The sequence below is a fragment of the Syngnathoides biaculeatus genome, chromosome 2 (assembly GCF_019802595.1).
Source record: "Syngnathoides biaculeatus isolate LvHL_M chromosome 2, ASM1980259v1, whole genome shotgun sequence".
In the NCBI taxonomy this organism is placed as follows: Eukaryota; Metazoa; Chordata; class Actinopteri; order Syngnathiformes; family Syngnathidae; genus Syngnathoides; species Syngnathoides biaculeatus.
The window spans coordinates 7644251-7669202 of NC_084641.1; the positions used below are offsets into that span (position 1 = coordinate 7644251).

At 42.9% G+C, this 24952-nt stretch overlaps 2 protein-coding genes across 7 annotated transcripts in view; both read left to right on the forward strand.

The window, feature by feature from the left end:
* Positions 1-15129, forward strand: part of LOC133506120 (nck-associated protein 5-like) — a 91703-nt gene extending 76574 nt beyond the window's left edge. For all 3 annotated transcript variants that reach the window (XM_061829916.1, XM_061829935.1, XM_061829925.1), the window contains 8 exons: positions 312-416; positions 918-1106; positions 1189-4721; positions 5013-5118; positions 6345-6429; positions 8583-8888; positions 9413-9534; positions 13638-15129. In XM_061829916.1, the coding sequence (XP_061685900.1) occupies positions 312-416; positions 918-1106; positions 1189-4721; positions 5013-5118; positions 6345-6429; positions 8583-8888; positions 9413-9534; positions 13638-13922 (4731 nt within the window). In that variant the 3' untranslated portion in view covers positions 13923-15129. The remainder of the gene's footprint in view (positions 1-311; positions 417-917; positions 1107-1188; positions 4722-5012; positions 5119-6344; positions 6430-8582; positions 8889-9412; positions 9535-13637) is intronic.
* A 1581-nt stretch (positions 15130-16710) lies between these two features.
* Positions 16711-23230, forward strand: LOC133506253 (ly6/PLAUR domain-containing protein 1-like). Of its 4 annotated transcripts, none has more exons than XM_061830234.1 (3): positions 16711-16808; positions 21821-21955; positions 22625-23230. In XM_061830234.1, the coding sequence occupies exons 1-3, from the start codon at positions 16748-16750 to the stop codon at positions 22849-22851; spliced, it is 423 nt and encodes a 140-aa protein (XP_061686218.1). In that variant the 5' UTR covers positions 16711-16747; the 3' UTR covers positions 22852-23230. The 4 variants fall into 4 exon arrangements, with proteins under 4 accessions (XP_061686218.1, XP_061686226.1, XP_061686205.1 ...); XM_061830242.1 differs by lacking the exon at positions 16711-16808 and adding an exon at positions 18511-18678; XM_061830221.1 differs by lacking the exon at positions 16711-16808 and adding an exon at positions 19474-19802.
* Positions 23231-24952: the final 1722 nt, after the last annotated feature.

Below are 24952 nucleotides of genomic sequence, written 5' to 3' on the forward strand. Positions count from 1 at the left end.
CTTCTTCACACTCAAGCAAATGAATTGGGGGAAAATATTAAAAGGGGTCCCTTAATCCCTGATGCAATTACTTCTTGTTCACTTCTTTTTTTATTCCAACTCAATGTCTGAGTTGGAATTCAGGCTGTGCATGAAACCATTAGGGTGGACCCGACGGACCCTTTGAAGAAATAATGTTAATATACTGTATGACATTAACCCATTCAAGCTAAACATGCATTTTGTGCTATGTGCTGCAAAAATTCAGTTCAAGACTCCTATTAATTCTCTGGAATCCCAGACATCAAATGGTCAAAACTTTTGCGTTCCAGAAACTCCAGTCACGGATCATGGATCTGTCTGCAACTGATTTGCTCCAAGAGCCCGAGAGAAGCAAGTCTTTCGTACTGTCCAGGAACACAGATTCTGCTTCGACTGTAAGCTTAATAGAATCAGCTTTTCTCTTTTTGGTACTGGTGCTGAAACAGAGCCCTGAAGCTACTGAAGAAATCATTACATGATATTAAAATACAGCACTTAGTACCCCAAGACCTGACCCCTACCCACTCTTAGCAGAAATAGCTCATAGTATCACTTAACACTAAGAGAAATAAATCCTTGTCATGTTACTAGAAAGTAATCGATTGAGATGGTTGTGATTAAAGATGACTATGGGACTATATGCTGTATTATTCACCTTATATATTATGCATTAAGGCAAGAAAAGAAGTCAGCTATGAAATAGCAATGCTCAAAATGTCATTTAACTTATGTTATCTATGTACAGGTTACCAAGTTTTACTTCAATTAAATTTACATTATACATACAAAACATAAAAGTTAAACTCATTTTCTTTTAGAGCAACAAAAAAACATTTGGTCCAACAGAGGCTTTCGGTGTTCTAAATCTCACAATCTTAATTTTTAATATCTCACAGGAGATCCTTTTGAACGGAAAGTTAGGTTTGCCAATCACCAAGTGTCTGAGCCAGCTGAGTCTGACAGCGCCAATACCAGTGTACCCACGCAGCAGCTGTAGCAGCAGTGAATTATCCCTGTCAAGTGCATGCAGTGAACTCTCAAGCGGCTCCTACACCTGGAACGATGGGCGCTCCTGTGGGAAAGTGGTAAAAATATTTTCTTTATTTCTTCAAGTGCCTTTTTGATAAGGATTTTAATATTCTTTCATTTTATTTGACCCACTCTCAGCATTCATCTCTCACCTGGGATAAGAGGCTAAGTCTGGGTTCATCTGCCCCAGGTAACATCAGCGTCCCTCTGGAGGAACATACACCTACCAGGCGCAAGGAGACTAACATTCTCGAGGGACTGAGAAAATTACAGAGGAGGAACCACAGGTCCTCATCTTCATCCAGGTTCTCTAAGTCAGGGTACAAAGACTGTATGAACTCTAATGAAGGCATTTACTCACTTGGTATCAAGAATTGCAGCAAAGGTCTAACTAAGCCCACCCCTATTGGAAGAGCATCGGTTCTTGTCGAAAGAAAATTCATGTATGATTCGGATGATGCAGATGATGAGCTTGTGCAATCTATTCATGCACCTGACGTCCCCAATAAGGACAACTGGTTTTACTGCAAGAGGCTCTCCCAGAGTATTTCTGACACTCTGTGTAGCTGGGAGGGTATACAAGACAGCAGAGGTGTGGGTGAAAATAGTTTAGGCGAAAGTGTGGAGACAAAGCCCCCCGCTGAATTTGACTCAAACGAGCGTCCGGAGAAACTCACAAGTTTCATCAGCAATTGTCTCACCGAGAGTGGCTGGCCATCAGCTTTCACTAGAGTGTCGATGCTGCCTGTTACCCCTTCTGACCCTGGAGGTTCCAATTGCTTTTCAGATGTGGACGATCTAGAAGAACTCAACTGTGATTCTAGGAATTTGCAGGTGCCCTTAAGCAAAGGAATAGAGCAAGCGGAGACAATTTCCCGAGATGCTACCAAGGTGCTCATGCCAAAATGCTTGCAAAGGGACCAAGTACAAGTCCAGTCTGCAGATAGGAGACCAGAACCTGTCAAGGCACCTAAAGAGACAAATAATTATCTGTCCGAGGAGAGCATCTTGGCAGTATTTGATGCACAAGGGGAGCCAATTCAACTAAGTCCTCAGAAGCTTGTAAAGGGTGGTGGACCTATAATAGGGATTCCAGTTATCAAAGTAGTGGATAAATACAACGAATTAGCCCCTCAGGTGAAGCCCACAAAGCAGAAATCAACACATACAGGAAACTACACAGTCCTTGATTCTCCAGAGAAGCCATCTGAATATCAGCTCAGGACTTGCAAAACTAATAATAGCAGACGGGGAAAATCAGATCGTTTTTCAATGCAGCTTGCTTCACAGAAAAAGTTAATCAAACCCCCCAGCAACCGAGCTAACAAAGGACATTCTATCCCGCCTCTAAATGATCCTGCCAGTTCTATATCTGTTGGGTCAAAACTACGAGGTTGTAATAAACCTTCTGCATCCCCGATCAGACTGTCGAAGGCCACTACCACTGAGCTGAACAGTGGGAACTCAGGAACTCCTACTCAGGAGGGAACACCCCAACCTCCAATAACTAAAATGTCCAGGTTCATCAAGAGCTCCCTGAGCCCAAAGGTGGTGAACTCCAAGCTTCCCAATAGGTCTGAATGGAGTAAGGGCTCTTCTCCCAGTTCTCCTCGACTCTCAAGGAGACATTTAGAATTTGCTGACAATTCTGAACATCCAACCAGAGATAAACACTGTGAAAGCATAAAAAACAAACTCAGGTCCCCTTCACCACCCCTTCCCCCTGGTCGCTCCACCTCCTTACTGATAAAACCAAATTACGAGGGGTCACCTCAAGCACATAAAATAGGGGTGGCTCAGCCACCCACACCAACCACTGTGAGGGGCCCTCCTCCAAGTTACTACACCTCTCTCCAACCAAATATGCAACCTACACTGCTCATTAAAGATAAAGATGTCGACATGGATGCCGGCTATGGAACTGCACTTGCACCTCAGAAACTGGTTGACAAAACCAGTCAGCACCTTCAAAAGTCCTCTGGCATGACACCTATGACAGGCCCTCCCACGCAGATCACCGCAAAAGACTACCTCCCTCCCACAAACTCAGACTTTGACCTGGATTCTGAAAATGCACCTAAAAGCTCAAAGAATGTCCCTCCTCCATACAGTGCCGTCAGAGGGTCCTCTCTTTATAGCTCATTTGCAAGTAAGAGAGGGTCCTCCCATGAATATGACCATCAGTCTGTGCAGAAACCCTCAGTTAATTTATCAGTTTCACTTCAGGAAGCCTCTCAGGCAAAAAAAGAGCTACAAAACTTGAAAAATGTTATCAGTGCTCCACACCCAGTTGTGACTTCCCCCAACTCATCAGAAAAGGGTCAAAAGACCCGCATCTCAATGGGGTTCAAAGCATTTTTAAAATATCCCCCCAGCCATAAAAATAGTCCCTCTATGCCAGACAAGCAAGAGAAAGATCATATCAATTTAGTTTCCAAGGAGACCGTGACTTCAAACACCCCTAGTCAGTGTGACAGCTTGCAGTCTGCCTACGGTATTGATTCTCCAACCAAGATGTCTGCTACAGAGGCGAAAGGTGATGTTCACTGTATCTTACTGGAAGAGGCAGTAAATCCCGTGCTGAGACCAGAGGAGAGGGATGTCTGTGATAAAGGGAGAAGGAGTAGTCAACTTTTCTCTAGATCCACATCCATTAGTACTAAATCCCATCTAAAGCCAGCCTTGGGAATGAATGGGGCCAAAGCCCGGAGCCAGAGTTTCAGCACCAATTACACTGAGAAACCCAACACCAATATTCTGGAGGGTCCAGGAAAAATCAGAACTCAGATCATCACCAACTCAACAGAAAGAGGAAACTCTCTGTCTAGACAGAGTTCCCTGGAGGTACCCAACGGTGGATTGGCAGAGAGTCCAATCTATTCCGTCAGGATGAGGCCCAACAATCAAAATGCACCACTTGAGAGAACCTCTAAATTAATCACTAAAGGTGAGGAATCTCAGAGCACAGTGAAGGGACAGATAGTTACATCACCCTCTCAGTCAGAGGCATGCAGTTTGTCCATCAATGAAAAAAATGGTTTGAATAACGTATGTAAACCTGGATACATCACCTCACACTTTCAGCCTCCAGCCTCTTGTCCTTGTAATTCAGAAAACCTGCTGCAAGAGACAGGAGGCACAGCAAGAAGCCCTAATGAGGAAGAATTTAGCTCAGGAGTAAAAACCCAGACAGACTCACCAAACAAACCCCCAGATATAGAGGACAAAAAAATCTGCCAATCGGCTTGCACTATTGAAGAGAAGGTCATGATGGGAATTGAAGAAAATTTGCAAAAATGTCAAGAACAAGAGAAGGTCGTTGCTAGTGAGGCCAAACAAAAGACGGGTCCCTCGCTGGCAAACTGGTTTGGCTTTCGGAAGAGCAAACTTCCAGCTCTAACCGGAAAGAAGGCAGACTTGCCCAAAGCCAAAGAGGACAAGAAAGAGATGAAGATTGGATTGGTGCTTGGAGCCAAACAGACAAAGTTAGACAAGAAGAAGGAGAAGAAGAAAAATGACATTCTGGAGGTGCAGAATCATTCAGAGATGAACAACAAGCTGAGCTCCATCATGGACCACTGCAACAATCAAATGGGCCAGATCGCCAGTCAGATCCAGTGCACCACCGCGTTCATTGGCAAAGACCAGTTTGTGAAGGAGCTTCTTGGCAGGTGTGTATATTAAGAAGAAGACAATCACAAAATGAATGAATTACTCTTAATTAATTACTGATTACTTCCTGTCTCTTAATCGAGTGTATCCAGTCCTCCAAACAAATACTGTAGGTTGGCTCTTTAAACATGAGCCCACACACTTCACTCCATTGATCTGTTGTTTTTTCACACCCTCTCAGAAGCATGTTTTGGGGTATTTTGTGTCCACACAGACAAACAGACAAAATTTTAAGCAGCCTCTAAGCAGCCTAGACCCTGAAATAAAGATAAATTGTTACCTCTTCACAGGACTGCTGGAAAGGGCAACTTAGTTACTGCATTGCCGACAGGGATCTCCACACCCAAGAAATATTCTGAGATTAAGGGAGACATGAAGATTTGTCCAGATGCTGCTGTGAGTGAACATTTTGCTTTGTTGGGATGAGCACAAATTCATAGATGGCACTATATTTATATGCTCACATCTATCACGAATTAAAATTTCAGGACACATGCCAACACCCATTTTCTGAGCCGTTTATCCTCACAAAGGGTCGTAAGAGTGCTAGACCTTATCCCGGCTATCATTGGGTAGGAAGCAGGGTAAACCCAGAACTAGTTGCCAGCCAATTGCAGGGCACACAGAGACAGACAAGAGTCGCACTCATATTCACACCTAAAGGCAATTTAGAGTCCCCAATTAATGCATGTTTTTGGGACGTGGGAGGAAAGCAGAGTGCCTGGAGAAAAACCATAGCACGGAGAGAACATGCAAACTCTACACAGTCGGGGCTGGGATTCGAACTGCAGAGCTCAGAACTGTGAGGGAAATGTGCTAACCGGTTGTCTACCACTACGCTACTTTGTAAATTAAAATTTGGAACTTTATATTTAATTTGTTCTTTACCAATCATGGATGAGGTGGGACTGAATACGGACAAAGAGAGAGCCTTTCAGAATAATACAGGAAATTTAATCCTGATTGGGGTTTTTGATAGCACTGGTGGCTCTTTATCAGAAGCAGTCCATTTGACAAGGGGCCATTTGATACCATGCCATGAGCCTTCCATCCATCTTCTAACCCCAAAAGACCACAAAAGAGACACACTTTATGACCTCTGCAACATTTTTTGCCTCACACTTAAAAAAACCCAGTTGCCAACTTCAATATATCCATCCGTCCATCCATTTTCTGAGCCACTTATCCTCACGAGGGTTGCGGGAGTGCTGGAGCCTATCGCAGCTGTCATTGGGCAGGAGGCAGGGTACACCCCGAACTGGTTTCCAACCAGTCGCAGGGCACATGGAGACAGACAACAGTCGCACTCACAATCACACCTAGAGGCAATTTAGAGTCTCCAATTAATGCTTGTTTTTGGGGTGTGGGAGGAAATCAGTGTGCCCTGAGAAAACCCACATAGGCACAGGGAGAACATCCAAACTCCACAGAGGTAGGCCCGGGATTTGAATCCCAGTCCACAGAACTGTGAGGCCAACACTTTACAGCTCCGCCACCATGCCGCCCAACTTCACTATATCAACTACTAAATAATTAGCTACACTAATGTACCCACTTTGACGATGAAAGTGTAGCATGTAGTCTTTGCACGCTGAGGTCATTTTTTTATTTTAACTTCACAGACCCTTCTAATGAGTGAGAAGCTCAACATAAGGGTTGACAAAGAGGAACACATGGCAGATGTTGCTGGTCAAGACCATGTGATGGGTAAGTGTTAATGTTGATCATTACTGTTGTCTGTTGTCTGTTGAGTGTTTCAGAATGACAGTAAGCCACGTGACGTGGCAATGCTTTCCTAGCCAATGAAGTGGGGAACAACTCTGTGTATTCTCTTATAAATGATGGTTGTAATGATTGCAGCGTGATACTCTCATTCAGCAGATGGGATGTACAGCATGTTTGTCACTTGGGCATCCAGCTTTAAAGGTCGTGATGACTGAGTGGCTGCTGTATTATCACAGTTTTTATTGTAGAAAGTATTAAGGTAGCCTTTATGAAGTATCACCTTCAATGGAAGAGATTTTAAATTGCGTCCAGTCACACACACAAAAAAAATAAATCTCAGGTCATTCTGTTCTTGAGCATTTATTAATGAAAATGAAATGTTTGAGACCAAAGGAATAACAACCATACAGAAGTGAGGAGATTGATGGAGGTCAAGAGAAGACTGGGGGCTGCTTACAACCTCAGCGGAAACAGCAGCAAACCAGAAACCGAAATTCTGAATTGATCGATGAATTAATATGTGATGTTTTACACAAAATAATCTAGATTAAAAAAAAGATATGCAAGACAGTAAATTGGAAGGTCTGTTTTTGTTTTGACTTATGCTTCAAAAGCAATAAATCAACGTTTTTTTTACGGTCCAGCGCAAAATTAGAATGAATACATCAAAACAAATAAAGGCTAACCATCAGACAGTATCATCACCACAGCCTTTTCGCCTCCAAGCATGCAGCCTGGATGTGATAGCAGCTCATGAAAAACTACATTACGTCCAGTCACTGTTGCCTCCGGCTGGAATTACGGTAGAACTTGTTATAGTTTGCTTATAGAGGGCATTTTGAACTGTCAGCCCTGGCATTCGATTATACGACTTAGTAATCTATGGTTGCCTGCACTCTGCGCTTTCCCTCCAACATATAAGGAGACCCCCACCAACCCCATCCCCAGATCCCCTCAACACTTACACCCTTCCCCTGTGTTATTTGTTCTGAATTTTGATGCTGTGCAGCGAGTGTCGTCAAGTGAGTCAAGCAACAAGCTGGTTATCGGTGCATGTTTACATCAAGTGATTTTCGTAGGTGCTGCTCGTATCTGTAGATGTCAAATGTATAATCTGCACCTCAGCAACAACCTCATCAATGTTTTTGTACACAGTTGTACATCTGGCACAAATGTTATTCAAATGAATAACTCCCAAAGCCTTGCTGGGCAAAATTTTTTGAATGCAAGTCCGCATGAGACTTCGGTTGAGGTTGGCCTGACGATTTAGTTTTGCCTTAATGTCTTCATCTTCATCTTTGTAAGACATTTTTTTGAATACTGTGTCTTCTTCCAGTTATATAGGAGCAGTTTGGGTAACGACCTTTTTCTGTTACAGTGCGCAGTGTAAGGTCCAGACAGGCATGCATTGATGAGTTTGGAGTCAAAAGAACTCATCACATCGACCCTTTAAAATGTTTACTTGAAACTATACCAGAGATAAAGTCCCCCCCGGTAGTTGTAGTCTAAAAATGTGTGATTATTTTTTTGTTTGGTTCTGCCTGTAACCCTGCATGTGTTTGTGAGGCTACACACCCTGCTGGGAATTCAATCAATATAAAAACAAAAATATGCACTTCTGTCATCAGATCTTTTTATAATGCTGGTTTGCTAGCTGCAGAGAATCTGCCTTTCAGATTTTTATGTTAAGTGTACTTTCTTCCTTGGCTTTTTTTTTCTTTTTAATGGGTTTCTGAGTGTGACACCTTTGATTTCAACCTAGTGGTAAAAAATCAAAAGTTAATAAGCAGAACAGATGTACCCTTTGGCCACCCACTCAACAAGATCCTTATGTTGTTGATTGCATCCGTAAGCTGTGACCAATCACTCCAGTGTGCGCTCAGGTTGTTGTGGAACTTGCTCTGTGTCAGTTCATGTTTAGCAAAGTATGTAACCTTGCAATGCCACATCCTTTCATTTGATTCTTCTTAACATGACCAAAATGTATTTTTTCTCTCTTCTTTGTACCGATGATTGAACCCCCCACAGATAGCTTGTACTCTCACCAGCCTTTCCGTTGCATGTGAACCCTTCTTTCCTCTTCATCTGTGCTGACCCTTGCTTCCCTTAGTCGTCACATTTCCTTGTCACTCTAGGTTCCAGCTGTCAGATGAGAACACTGGACAGTGGGATTGGCACCTTCCCACTCCCTGACCCTGTCACAAGGGCCAACGGACGCCACGTGCCAAAATGTGACTCCAGGCCGGATGGGGTGACTGCCGAACTCCAAGCTGAGCCCCCCTCCCCTTCTCCAGAATGCTCACAACTCAGTGTCAAAGTGCCTTCCGTACCCAACACCAGCCTGCATGCTCCTGGAATCTTGGGTCACTCCTTCTCTGATCCATCCCTTACTTACAGCGGTTCCAACCAGGATGCCCCGACCCGATTGCGTAAACCAGCCGGTAAGTCAAGAGCAACTAACAATCAAAAAGTTGTTATTATGTATGTCATCAACTCCTTCATCTTTTAGAGGCCCAAACAGAATTATTTTATTCGGGAGGTACCTCTTGGACACTAAATGGAAAGATTTGATGCCATCCTTTTTAACACCATCCAGAAATTCCCATGTGATCAATAAAGCATCTACTGTACCTCCCTACCTATTTACATTCTAGCCAATAGGCCTGAGCAGCTGAGATTAAATGTTCTGCTTGTTTGGCCACTTAAGCACACGATGCTAATAGAACGGGACCTTCATGTTTTCCTGCTGCTCGCTGTGTTCTGTAAACACCAAACAAATGCATTCAACTGAGTGTGTCAATGTGGATCGTGAACCATCTCCAGCCTCACTCTTGGCATGGTTCATAGGGTGCAGTCAGATGACTGATTCATGCAGCAGCCTGTTTCACTCCCACACAGCAATGGCTCTACAGATGAGTACCAACACCAATCTTTTCTCATCTTTTTTTTTCCTTCTGACTTGCAGGTGCAATCAGGAGCAAGAGATCTAGTATGTTTACCCTACAAACAAGTGGTTCACCCTCAACTGAGGACAAAGACGATGAAACTGGGCAAAGGATTAATGCGAAGGAGCATGACATTTCTGCCGTAAGTTAGAGTGATGTATATGCATAGAATACACGTGCAAGGTTAACAATGGTCTGTTCCTGTGTTTGCATTTTACACTTTCCTATTTTAGTGCACGAAAACATTTTGAAAGGCACTTTTCAAAATGGAGTAGGTTCAGGAGGACCACACTCTATGCATTGCACTTCACCCAAAATGGTAAAAGAACTTTTCTCTAACAAGAAACCTTTAATAGACCCCCAGACTCCGGTTAGGGCAGCCATCTGCCTCAATATCTTAAGTTGACAGAGTGAGAGAAAAGTGGATGAGGCTTCAAAATTATATGCGATGGTTGTGTACTTCTTTTATCAAGGGGACTCGCCATAATATTATTGCTAGTAGTGACAACACAAATGACTGAATGTTAAAAGATGCTTCATGCATCATTTCTTTTTATCATCCTAGTGTTTCTCAATCAGGAGAGAGCTGTGCAATTGTGTACGTATTCAGGCAGCAGCAGTGCCAGTGACACTGAGACTGAACTTGAGCGACCTGGATTCACTTTGAGCCCCCTGCAAAGCTCAAGGATCAACTGCAGCGAAACGGTTACCTTAGGTCAGGCGCCTAACCGTCAGAAATTGTGATTCTTTGTAGAAAACAGGGAAGTCGCCCTCTCAGACCTCCAATGAAGAAAATTGTATTGCTTCCCAAAGTTTGCCTCCGAGTGAACTTGGCCAAGTTGATCCGCCTTAGCTTCATCAGGATGCACTGATTTGGCAATGCCCACGCAGATGCCCATCATTAATGCAAAACATTCAATCCCAATGTCCCATTTCCCACTTTTCTTCATTGCTTCATTTAACTGAGACTTGTGAAAAATGCAGAACTCGCCTTCTGTTAATTCGTTGAAAAGTGCCAGCATGGAAAATTCTCTGGCTCTGCCAGTATGACCTGTTGCACAAAGAAAGACCCCTCAACACAAGAGACATGCTCAGTATGAGTCTTTATGTTGGGAAATTTTCATGGCAATAGCTGTCTAATTGCTTTCGATCAACACGCCATCTCGTGTCAGAGGGTATTTGCCTACCCTTATTTAACAACGCCCAATGACAAATGAGGGCCAGAGACCGTGAAATGGCCTCCAGCTGCCACCACAGGACAGCCGTGCTACCCTCGACTGCCCCAATGCCGGCCCTGACATGAAAATCGATATTCTGGAGTGGGGAAAACATCTGACTCAACACATTCGAGTTTGTTCAGTGAATTTTATTCTTGACCTTTGATGAACTCAAGTGAAATGACTTAAAATCAAATCAAACTTTATCGTAATTCTGTCAACCAGACAGCAGTAATGCAGGCACTTTCAATGTCAAATTCACCAAACACACAACAGACAAGTGAACATATAACTACTGCAAAACAGTTAGTTGGAGTCACAAATTACAAAATTGTAAAATGAGTTCCAAGTGTCTGTGTGGGAATTGATGCAGCAAACCATCAGGTTTTATTTACACAAATCAGTGCATTGCAAGCATCTTTGCTGCCTTTCTTCATGCACGTCCAGACCTGGTGCAGCACAGGAGCGTCACATTTGTGAGGCCTTACCATTGGCCACATTTTGGGAAACTTTGGTGGCTGGTGTCAAAGATCTGTGATTTGAGCCCCTTTAATAACATTCCACAAACACTCTGGAGAGCAATGCAAAGCTCAATGGCTCTCATCAGAGCCCTCATGGCCCACGTTGGCCTCCCATTCATCATCCTGACAGCACCTGACAATCTTGCTAACCGTGTCTTCGTTCCCTTTTCCGTTGAGTCCTCCTTTTCAGGAACGTCTCCTGCTGTCTTCCTCTCACTTTTATGTCTTTCTTTTCTGTTTGTCTGACATTTGTTTTCAGCTCATCATCCTTCCTCCCATTGGACTTTTCATCCCTTCATTCTTGTCCTGCTCGTACCCATCTTCCCTTTTGTTAGTGACGGGGAACATAATTGCCTCAGGAAGAATAGAGTTGGAGAGATTCCTGGTTGTTTTGGACCAAAGGAATAGACAAAATATCTAAATGCAGGCTTTGCATTGCCTTGAGAAATTTTAGACTGGATGTAGAATTGAAAGGGAACATTGCATTTCAATATAAAACGTGAAATATGAGTTGCCTGCACTGATTTAAGACCAAAACTGGAGTTAAAAACCACAACACCTCATATGCAGTATTAATTGTATATACAGTAGATACAGGTGCATCGTAATAAACATCCATTTCAGCAGGTATTTCCAAAACGTACCACTTATATGCTGATTCATTCAACACATGGGGAAGAAAACAATTCAGAAGGTCTTTTTATATTTAAAAACATTTGATTTTTGTTGTAATATCCAAACTTGTTTATGTTGTGAATTTAGGGGTTTCTATTAGCTGCAAAATTTAGTCAAAATTATCAGAAAAAAATAAAACAGTGGAATATTTTACTCTTTATTTAGATTTCATTCGAGGGGAAAAAATAGTAATTTTGACTGGGTAAGACAGAAGTGTTGTTTTACCTTGCACATACCCAAGTGTTTTCTAGGGAGAGTACTTCTAATGACTTTCTGCAAGTCAACACCAGGCATGTGTTGCTGCAGTAAAAATGTGTTCCTGCTTCAGGTTGTTGTTCAGATTTTTAAGGGAGGTGAAAAAAAGCCCCCTAGCCCATATTTAGTAGTAGTCTGGAACATTTCAAACACCCCCACCCAATCCACTTGTTTCATTCGATGCCGTCGTAATTTGTTTTTTTGCTCCCAAGTTTCATTTACTGGCTCCTCAAGAGAAAGCATGATTGTTCTGGTGCTTTCCAAAGCACCTCAAAGGTCAAGTGTCATCCCTATAAACATTCTAAAATGGATATTGTATTGAAAAATACATATAACATGATTCACTTCAATGTCTATATGAAAAAATAAATATGAGCGGAGAGCGCGTCATCCATCCGCAAAGTTGCGGAAGTGTCATTCGACATCCAAGTGGTCGCCATATTGGCTGCATCTCCTGTCCGTGATGTCACCCGGACATTCGCCATTGAAAACATGCTGTGGCCCCGACTGTGGGAGACGAACATGCCCCTTCTGACACAGAAGCTCTTTTCAAAGAAGAAAACATCTCACAACTGAGTTAAGTTACCGGGGCAATATTACCCTATTGTTTCTAGCCTTATTCATATGGATAGCGATGAGTCATCCCGGCCGACAAGGCTGGCGGCCGGCAGCCTTCCCAGCCTTGTCGACATGGCCAAGCCGGCCGCCGGCCTTGTCAGCCGAGGTGGCTTATCATTAGCTTTACGCCGTTGTTCATAGCCCCCACCAACCAGGGCGTTGTTCATAGCCGCCTCCGTCCGCGATGAACAACACCGCCGAGCTGGGCCACTTTACAGCGTTGTCGTTGCACGCGGCTGAGTGCGCCATTGCCGGCAGCGTTGTTCATAGCTGTACCCATCCGCGAGCCGACGCACCAGCCTTCACCAGCGAGCCCGACGCGGAAGCCGTCTGACGTGCACATCGACGCATTTAGCACGCCTATCATGCGTACGCGGATCTTTTGTTACGTTATGAGAGACCGATTACGTGGTCTGCCCCAAACTATTTTTTTGTAGCTGTATACACACCTATCTGTCATTTGGAACCCATGAAGTTCTCGTCCTTTGTACCCGGGCAATCCATTTATCACGAAGAACCGGGTCTCTTGGAAACTTATGAAGGGTAAATCCATCCTCCCAAGTGTTCGAGCAATATCCAGCAATGCAACAAGCCGGCATTTTGGCTAACACAAAGGAACAACGAGCTGGCTTCCCGCAGGTAAAACTAATAGAAAAAAACAAGTCTGCTGGAGGGTGCTCCTGCCCCGTACATCACTTCCTGCTTCTTCTCGAAAAAAATTCCTCGAGAAGATTTTCATGGCAGTAGTTATAAGAAGCCATAGCCGTCAAAATCATGTTTTGTGGTGAAAAAAAATTATGGGTCCATAACGGCTGCTGTTTTTTCATTAATAACATACTAAAAATCATCCATTTCATGACACTTGACCTTTAAATGATGTCAAAAATTCCTTTGGGTTGATGTGTGATCTTGTTTAATGTAAGGAGATCTGAGGATTTCAAACGTTTGTTTCTCCACAGAAGGAAATCCAGTCGGGGAAGATGGCCATCTGCCCCAAACAGTCGGGCTCCCAGGGCTTCGCCTTGGAGTCTCTTAACAAGCTCAATCACAGCAGCTTCAGTGTCAAGAAAGAGGCCATCCTAGATGATGGAAGGCTTGATGATTTGTGTGGCAGCAAGGTGGACGAGCCTGCCTCGTCCAGTGGTTTCTCCGGCAAGCCTGGCGCTGATCCAATAGGCTCCCTCAGTGACTCGCTCTACAACAGCTTCTCGTCCTGCACCAGCCAGATCTCCAACGATGTGTGAAAGGATTTTTCCCAATGTGTGATTATTTGGGTGTCCACCAGCAGAGATTTAAGACTGCTGTGAGCGCTGCTGCTGTCTGCTGCGGCCTTGAAGAATCGAGTTTGATTTGAGTGACTGCAGTCCTGCACCTCTCCTGCAAATGAAGAGCCCAACAAAGAAAAGCACTTAGAGGCGAAAGTTAAATCCAGTAGTTTGATGGTAGCAATGCATTACTCATTCAGACTTCCGGCAACCTTTGGGTTAGCACGGTTTGTTGGCAGCGTCCAGCCAATGACTAGACTGGCAGTTGCTTTGGATCTTCCAGGAAATTGAATCTGCTGCTTCACAGTGCAACTGGCTCACTTTTGTTGTTTACTAATTTAATGAGTTCTTCCAATATTCAGGAAGTGGACACTTGGTTTGACTTGGTCAAAGTGTCTCCCAACACGTTCTTTGTTTTCTAAATGCATCTATAAAAATAGTTTTGACGTCTCTCAGCTCGTATCTTCTTGAGAAAAATGAGGACTTATTCTTTACTTACTCATTTCCTCATTTGGCGCAGATTAACAGACTGTTGGTAGCTCAGGGAACAAACTAAACTCAAATTGATTGTACCATCAGGAAAATGTTGACACATATACAAACACCATGAATGGTTTGTTTCTCAGTTTCCATGACGCCAAGTTAAACTCATGCTTGATTTTCTGAAGCAAACCTGAACCAAACATCACCTCTCAGATGTATGATTATTTTGTAAATAAAAGTGCTATGAGAAAATATTGGAATGGGCATTGCTGATTTATATATGCAAATATACACAAAAAAAGAAACATGCATTGTTTTTGCCATTATTTCAAATGTGCATTTGAAAAATTGCTTGTAACGTCTCTTATTGAATTCATTTAGGGTTCTTGTTTGAATACAAATCTTTATTTTGATCAAAAAGAGCTAAAATATTTTATTTTAAATGTGATTTTATGCCAAATTCCTATCTGGAACTTGACCAGCTGGTGCTAATCAATACAGCCGACTGCGTGTCGCAATTATTATTATTATTATTATTTTGTATGAAACTGTTGATATTGTGTGAGTGCAGAAAGCTTGAGTATTTTTCTAGCTGTTGACTATTTATACCCATGTTTTTGTACTACGAGACTGTAGTGTGATTCACCTCTTTCCTTAAATGTTCTCTCGGAAATGATTACCAGCAGTGTTACTTTGTTAAATACTATTAATTATTCATTATGATAATTATTCTTGTGTGCAATCTTGTCTGTTACACTAATGCTTTATTTTATGTATCTATTTCCTAAATAAATATGAAAAAAATATTTTCTGGTGCAGCCAGGTTTCTGTCCCAGAATGCACATTTGAGTCTTCCAGGAAGCAAGCGAAAGAACCCCAAAGGACTACGCCTGTAATCACTTTTCTACTAACAATCTGTGAAGAGGAGACAGTTTGAGCCAAGTGTGCAGGGATTTCCAAGCAAGCGGTCCCATGATGCTTCATTATAGTGCTTGAATAAATGCAATTAGTTATTCTCCATCATGGTGATTTTGCACCATAATATGTCTAATGTGCTGCAATGATCATTTGCGACAATAGAATGTTCAAGTGTGCCTTTGTTTATCAATAAGAGTTACTGCTTGCAGGCTGGACATGGGGTAACAGGTCACAGTGCCACCGCAATATGGACTGTACTCCATACACCTTCACGATCTAATGAGAAATTTTTCCTTTCAGACGATAACAAGAGCAGAGATATCAGGATAATGGCGGATAGCAGGGCACGACCCTAGTAAGGATAAGTGGGACATGGACGGATGAATGAGAGATAGCAGAATACAATATTAATCTCTCTTGGTTTAGCACCCAGTGTAATATTTTTAAGAGAAACAGAGCAAAAATGTTGTGGCACACCTGGAGTTAAATGCCCCTGAGGGTATACAAATCACCATCCCTAAAAATAAAACAAAATGGCAGCCAAGGTCGTACAAAATGCAGAACACCACTGTAGTTGTCTGTTTTGTTATTGTACCTCTGCAATACAGCATCTTACAAATGTGAGTGCATCCCAAGTTCTTCCTCTTCTGAATGTTATGCGGCCTTGGCCATTGTGCCCCAGCTCCATTCGAGGGTGTTGGCCAACATCTAACAGCCTGCGCCAATCAATGATTTCAAACACGTGTTCTCGGAGCTCATCGGGCGTACAGGGGAAAGTGCCCAATTGCACTTCATTTGTCGAAAAATATTTTAGAAATTACAAATATATCTTTGGTCATCTAGCTGCTCCATAGGCATATGATGTATCGTGACAGGCAGAACAAATGAAATGTTTGTTCGTTAGATGACAGATGGCAAACTAAATCTGTGTATCCAGTTGTCAAAAATCATATAATATAACCATGGCTTATTTGAGTGTATCAGATTTGCTTTTAATTAAACAGGCTTTTAATTTCACACCAAGTAAGTCAATTTGTGAGCGTGAGTGAGAGCAAAAACATCAAATTCAGCACACCTGCTCCTCATTTACACCTGAGATAATAAAAAGTGACATCAGAGAAGCAAAATGTCTAAATGTGGACAATTTCACTTAGGATCTACTCACTTTTATAACTGGTGGATGTGTCTTGAGTAATTTTAAGGGGAAAGTGAATGCGCACTGTAATACAAGCTGACTACTTTGCGTTGGAGCAAAGTGTCATATTTCTTCAGTTGTGCTCCGTGAAAAGCTGTATTACAGACAAATTAAATAGTTAAAAATGTATCATGTTTTAATTGCATTTTGTTTCAGACAACATAGAAAATCCGTCCGAGCAACATTTTCTGGAACACCGACTACACTGATGCACACAGCTACCAAAATGAAGGAATTGGATGAAATGGAGTTGCTCGGACTGATTGAAGGTAAATTCCATTCAAACATAAATAAGTAAATTACTCAATGAAATGAAACCCTTCACATGGATGGTTTGGTGCAAATTGTGAAAATGAGATTTCATACATGCACTTATGGTCTTATTATTTTATTTGTAAAAGGTTCAATTTAATATTTGCATATCCACCATCCTATTTTACATATCTGCACTGAATAAAATAAGTATTTGAACATCCTGCTATATTGCAAGTTCTCATGGAGGGGTCTGAAATTTTCATCCTATGTGCATGTCCACTGTGAGAGAGAGAATCTAAAAAGAAAAATCCAGAAATCACAATGTATGATTTTTTTAACAATTTATTTGTGTGATACAGCTGCAAATAAGTATTTGTACACCTGTCTAATGACAGCTACAAATCTGACCCTCAAAGACCTGTTAGTTCCCAATAGCCAATGACCTTATGGATTTGGACCATTGGATTCCCAATGACCATTTGGATGATATAGAGGAGTCATGGGAGAAAGTTTTGTGGTCAGATGAGACCAAAATGGAACTTTTTGGTCATAATTCCCCTAACCGTGTTTGGAGGAAGACGAATGACGAGTTCCATCCCAAGAACACCATCCCTACTGTGAAGCATGGCGATGGTAGCATCATGCTTTGGGGGTGTTTTTTCGCACATGGGACAGGACGACTGCAGTTTTAAGGAGAGGATGACCACAGCCATTTATTGTGAGATTTTGGGGAATAACCTCTTTCCCTCAGTCAGAGCATTGAAGATGGGTCGTGGCTGGGTTTTCAACATGACAATGACCATAAACGGACACACAAAGCCAGGAAAACCAAGGAGTGGCTCCTTAAGAAGAATATCAAGGTTCTGATGTGGCCCAGCCAGTCTCCAGACCTAAACCCAATATAAAATCTTTGGAGGGAGCTCAAACTCCGTGTTTCTCAGTGACAGCCCAGAAATCTGTCTGATCTATAGAAGATCTGTGTGGAGGAGTGGGCCAATCCTGTGCAATCCTGGTGTGAACAACTACAGGAAACGTTTGACCTCTGTGATTGCAAACAAAGGCTACTGTACCAAATAACATTGGATTTCTCAGGTGTTCAAATACTTAATTGCAGCTGTATCAAAAAAATAAATCATTAAAAAAATCATACATTGTGACTTCTGGATTTTTCTTTTTAGATTATCTCTCTCAAATTGGACATGCACGTATGATGAGAATTTCAGACCAATCCATGATTTCTAAGTGGGAGAATTTGCAATAGAGCAGGGTGTTCAAATACTCATTTTCTTCACTGTATACAAAACCAAAGTAGTAGTGGTGGTAGTCATACGAGTATCCTCGTTGTAGTCGTAGTACTTATGCGGGTTGCACCCATGGATGTGTGTGTGGCAACGATCCCCACTACCAAGTTCTAAGTCCACCCCCCACATACTCATTTCCGACACCCACCCTTTATATTCTGCCCCATCACCCCCGCAAAGGTCATCGAAAATCTGATGGTGAGCCGCAACAGGTTCGCTAATTTGGACACCCCTCCACTAAAGTAATTTTGACGCTGATTGAAACAAACAGGAGACTCAGAAATGGATACAACTTTTCGCCCCTCTCGCACTAATTTACGTCCCAATTTAGAGCGGGGACGCGATGCGCGCCTCCGTCACGTGGCGCCCTATAAGGGTCCCGCGCTCGCCTTGCGCGTCCAGAGGTTGCCGAGCCCCACGACGAGCGTGGAGGATGCTGACGAGCGCGAGCGTGTGCGCGCTTCATCTTTGGCGCTCCGTCCCTTGGTTTGCATTCTGAACAACTTTCTCCGGTCGGATGCCCTCCCTGGAGACATGGGTCTGCTCGTTTTGGCGACTCTTTTTGGAGTCCTGGTTCACGCAGGTGGGTGCGGCCAATCCCTATCTCGGGGAGCCACGCGCACGTGCATGTTTATTGTACTGTACTTAAATGCAAGTACACCGTCTGCCTTCTACATTGTAATATGTCTGTTCTCGATGTTTAAATCTTTATTCTTCCATTACAAGAGTGACCAGTGTGACATAACTTTAACTCAGCTGCATGTGTGTTTTTTTTTTGTTTTTTAAACATGACCTATGCGTACAGTTGGAGCTGTGTTGGTCCCAGCCTCGTTTGCGCAGTTTGGGCATATGTGTAAAAAAGAAATATTGCATGATGGCTTTTCAAAATGGAAACATGAGTTTTGTATTATTTTATTCATAACTGAAATCAGAGTGATGGTCTACTCCTTTCGAAAGAAGCTCTACTGTTTGATTAGAATAATTTCCTTTGTAGTGCCTCATGGATTGAAGGAACTATATTTATTTAGTTATCCATTTGAACTCTCCCTGTTGAATAACTGAACACCATTTGTTCATGCTGATAAGCAGCATTCTTCCTCCCAGCATGACAGAGTTTTTCTGAAATAATGAGAAGCCGCTTGCATCCACTATCTGATCCCAATTGACAGATGGAGCCACTCACTCGCTTTCTGTTGATGTTGCTTGTGTTTATCTATTACAAACGTGACAGATGAATGGGTTCTACCGTTCCCATGATTACACCATTGAGCAGGTGTTCTGTGATTGGCTTGATTGAGTGTGGCTTCCATGATTGGTTCACATTAGAGGTAGTAATTTAAGTATACGACTCTCACGGTTCGCTGATGTTGTTATGCAGTGCACACGCAGGATGTATTGTCTACGTGTGCTTTTGCCACAGTCACCCAGGCTTCTGCGGAGGTGTTGCTAGAACAAACATACATCATAGCTTTAAAAAAATATTCAGTAGAAGGGTTGTTTGCAAGATTCCATGGTGCCACTTCCCTCAGGCACGGCATCAAGCTCCTTCTGTTTGCATTGTAAATGAAACTTAACCAACCTTAAAGAAAGCTGGTTGTCAAAAATACCACTGCTGTGACTTTATGGCCTTTCCTCACTTCATGGACATAGCCATCATTATGTGCTCAGCGTCCTTTGCAAAAATCTTCAGCTGCCCTCCAGCTCAAGGTGACGTCAAACTAGTAGAGCAGTAAGAGTGAAGACCCCATTAGTTTTGTTTGGACCCATCTGGAACAAAACCTTTTGTTTGGCTTTGGTTTGACTTTGAAAACTGTGAGCGGGGGGGGGGGGGGGGGGCGTTTGAGTGTGACAACAAGCAAGCAGACATGACTTGTGCTGAAACCAGAGCAAGGTGACAATAAATGAAGAGAAAAAAATGCATGACCATGTGGATGACAGCCCAGATCAGATCCCAGATTTATCCATACAGTAAGTCCCCCTCTTTTGTCTATGCATCTATCAATTTTTGATGTAGCTACACCGTGCAGGGTCACAATAAAGCCGTGCCGTGCTTGTCGGCCCTGAGAAAAGAATATCACTAGGGCTCTACCATGTCAATGTGCCAAATTGAAAATAGATTTTTTTTTTTTTTTTAGGGGCCTTAAAATGTCATTACGTCCCTCCTTTCGGCACACCTGTGGCATAGACTGATCACCTGCCAGTCACAGAACCGACACAAACACCGACTCACATCCTCACTGAAAACCAGGAGAATTTAGTGTTAATTTTCTTGGGAATGTGTGAGGAAGCCCGCGCACCAGAGGAAAACCAAGCACAGACAGAATAAATACAAAGGAAACCACAATGAAAATGAAACTGGACTTGCAAACTTTCATGGATACCCAGGTCCTGCTAAAACCTGGATGTTGTCATACAGGAGGAAAATGTGGAAAAATGAAACACAATCTTGTAATGTCAACAGCAGCAAAAAGTTGGGGGTGGCGTGGGGGGAGGGTATCCTCAATCCGGACCTTAAAGGGAAAATCCAGTGCTTTGCATGAACAGTGTATCCAATAGGTCATGTCGTATGTACCCTATTTTGACAATGTGATGTTAAATCCTCTCTCATTCAGAAGTGTTTTGAGAAGATTTTTATCGACAATTACAAATTTTCAGGGGCGCTGCCATTTTCGCGAGTCACATGACCTACGTGCGCGGTTGTGACATGTACCATGCCGCAACAAAGGCTCGATTAGATGGGACACCATTTATGCCCAGCGCCAATTTCTCGTATTTATCCTCATCTGATGAAGAAATAGCAGTATCGGTTGATCGGGAAGACTGAAGAACACTTCCATACAGATTTGCACTTGTGGCTGTAATTAATGTTGAATATTCGGATGGTTCTTCGGACGGGAATGACACGGAGTCTGACGAGCGAGCTACGGTGGCAGGCCTCAAGCCAGGCTTCCAGGCGGCAGAGCCCGTTAGCTCCAGACGCCGAAGCTCGACTAAAGGCCTCCGCCGCTGCCGAAGGTTGGCTAAAGGCCTCTGTTGCCACCGAAGCTTCGGCATCAGGGCTAACGGCCTCTGCCACCTGGAAGCCTGGCTTGAGGCCTGCTGCCGGAGCTCGCTCATCAGACTCCGCGTCATTCTCGTCCACAGAACCATCTGCGGCTGCCAGCCCGGAGCTCCAGGGGCCTTTGTTTACGCATTTATGTCGCGCGTAACACTCCGAGTAGTCAGACTCCGCGCCATTCCGCCTGAAGAACCATCCGCATATTCAAAATTAATTATAGCCACAGGTTAAAGTCTGTATGGAAGTATTCCTTCGTCTTCCCGATCAACCGATACTGCTATTTCTTCATCAGATGAGGATAAATAAAAGAAATCGGCGCTGGGCATAAATGGTGTCCCATCTAATCGAGCCTTTGTTGCGGCACGGTACACATCACATCCGCGCACGTAGGTCATGTGACTCGCGAAAATGGCAGCGCTCCTGAAAATTTGTAATTGTCGATAAAAATCTTCTCAAAACACTACTAAATGAGAGAGGATTTAACATCACATTGTCAAAATAGGGTACATATTACGTGACCTATTGGATACACTGTTCATTATTTATTCTAGATCATCATCGACATGTAATAGATTCCATCATGGCCGAAGCCCAAGCCCTCAAAACACAATTCCCTTTATGGAGAAATCAACAATCTTGTTTTCACTTTCCTTACTGGTGTTTACAGGAGAAACGTTTCAGATCCAGTGCTACCAGTGTGAGGAGATGAAACACAATGACTGCTCCACGCCTGAGTACATTGTCAACTGCACCGTCAACGTGCAGGACATGTGCCAGAAGGAGGTGCTTGTCAAACCTGATGGTGAGTGGCTATTACGGCACCCTGTTGACGTGGCAACAGCACTACAAATCATATTTGTCGATGCAAACTTCTTTTCAATCTCACCCAACACGACTGAACTGTTCTGCAAGTACTATTTAGGAGCGGCTGAGTGTCTGCTACTAGTTTTGATGCAAAGTGAAATTTTGAATGGTCTCGCCACTCACAGAGGTAATGGCCAATCAAAAATGTTGTTTTGTATCACTTTTTTTTTACTACAAAAATGACGCCAGTGGTGGCATACATACATCAACTCACTGCAACAGAAATTCTACGACATTGCGACGCCTTTCGTCTGCAACCCAAATTTCAGGTCACAGCAACACCAATGGGTGACGTTAAGCTACTCATGAAAACTAGTTGCCAAACCCAGCACACTGCGTGACAGGTCAGGTGGTTTCAGCCACATCCCCCGCTGTGCAGCGGGCCTTAGATGATCGTGCCAAAATGGACACAAAGACAAGTGCATAAAAAAAACAGGAAAACAATAATCGCCTCTCGTTCCTGTGCTCCAGATTTTGTATTACACCGTACCTTGGCTCTGTAGAGTAACAAAATAAATTATCGTCACCTTGATGTGATGAGACTATGCAGCAAATTGATCGGCTCCAGAAGAAGTAAATGAACAATTCAACCAACCCTCCTTCGCAGGGATTCATTATCGGAAGTCATGCGCATCGTCCGCAGCGTGCCTCATCGCTTCCTCTGGCTACCAGCAGTTCTGCACTGGGAGGCTGAACTCGGTCTGCATTTCTTGCTGCAACACAGCACTCTGCAATGGGGCCAAGAGGAAGCGGCCCGTTCCCTCGATGGCAACGCAAGGGCCACAGATCAGCGTCATCCTCGCTCTCCTTCTGCTGATTGTTTCTCAGGCGTAGACACTGCCTCCATCACGTCGCATGCATGCTTGTTTGATCAGAACCATGGGATTGTGGCTGGTTTTTATTTGCTGGTTTTGTTACTGCACACATCCAAAACGTACTTTAGGAACATCCTGAACCCTGCCAGCGCCAGTGGGAATCTCAGTGGACACACCTTCTCAATCCCCTTCTGTACTGCGGACTAGAATCCTCCACACTTTGTGTTTTGTGTGACAAATATGAGGTGGAATTTTGCTCTGATCATTATTTGTCACAGCTACTGTATGTTTTATGAATTATCTTTCATGTTGTGTTTCTTCTATACTTGCCAAATGAATGCACAAAATGTACATTATCTTTTGGTATAATGGACACTGCCTAAAATGCTGACTGTTTATGTGTGTGTGTGTGTGTGTGGTGTGTGTGTGTGTGTGTGTGTGTGCGCGCAAAGCAGATACACAACCACAACACAACGACTCCTACGCACAAAGAAAATAGAACAAATAAACTCAGAAATAAAGTTGTGTGTAATAATGCGAAATCGTACAGGGGAAAAGCATTGAAGATGCCAACTGGTATTTATTTAATACTTTTTACCAAAGCCTTGGTTTGCAATGACATCTTCAAGATGCTGCCTGTATGGAGAAACTAGTCGCTTGCATTGATCTGTTGTGGTTTTGGCCCATTCCTCCACACAAGCATCCTTCAAATCTTAAAGAGTACATGGGCTTCTTTGAAGGACCTTGACTTTCAGTTCTTTCCATAGTTTTTCAATTGACTTGACCATTCCAGTAGTTTTATTTGTTTTTCTTTGAAACCAATTGACAGTTTCTTTGACAGTATCTTTTCGATCATCATCATGATGAAATGTTCGCCCTAATTTCATTATCATAATCCTCATAATTGGCAGCAATTTTTTGTCAAGAATGTCTCAGTATATTAGCCCAGTCATTATGTGAAGTTTACCAGTACCATTTGCCGAAAAGCAGCCCCACACCTTAGAAATTCACTGTTGGTATGATGTTTTTAGATTGATGTGCAGTGCCATTTCAAATGTGGTGTGCATTCTGGCATCCAAACAGTTCAATTTTGCTCTCATCACACTAGCATATATTCTCCCAATATTTAACTGGGTGGTCCAAAGGGCAGGAGACTAATTACTCCTGCTTTTCCTTGGGATAACAATACGTGCTAATTCCAGGTCTTTTTAAAGCCATCCACAGGTGGCCCCTTTGCTCTTGCGCAACTCTTCTGATTTTCCTTTGGCCTTCTCTGTCAGAAACTTGGCGAGGAGCAGCTGAACGAGGGCCATTTTTGATGGTATGATTGGCTTTCTACTTACGAATTAGGGCCCCAACCGTGCTCTCTAGAATGTTCAGAAGCTTAAATTTGTGACCTTTACCAATGCCTTCATTATGTTTTGCAGCAGCTAGTTAATGATGGTCTTGAGACAGCTCTTTGCTCTTACAAATCATGAAACGTGTCTTGACTCACACCTTGGCAATGAGACCTTTTTGTAGGCCATCAATTAAAACTGAACCATTGTATATTCCTTTTCAAAGACAAGGAGCTGGGTTACTGTTTGATTATTGATAGATTTTGAGTGTTCTTAGGTGTTGCCTTGGCTCTCCATGCCTTTTTGCATTTCCCTTTCTTCGTGTTTTCAGCACTTTTTCCCTATGTCATTCCACAGTTTTACACACAACTCAGTTTCTGATCTCATTTTTCCAACGTTCTTTGTATGTATGGATTACTTGGATTGTTCCCAATATTTGGTTAAATTTTCAGGTCAATAGCACCTTTGAAAATGTAGTTAGTGAGAAAAATGGTGTCGTGTTCAATACTTATTTCAGCTGCTGTATTTTACACCTGGTTTAGGAGCCTAACCTGGAGAAGAACAATTGGGAATTGGGTGAAGGCAGCACAAGGACCATAAGAACAATATTACTTTCACTTGAAAGAGGCTTCTGGATATTATTAGTGCTTAGAAATAGATAAAGCTCAAATAGGCAGATTGGTGTAGGATCCACTGATCAGTCATTTCATAATCAATGAATCTTTCATGCAAGCATGAAATTCTTTCCTCAATATGCATAGAGATTTGTTTGTTTAGATGCTT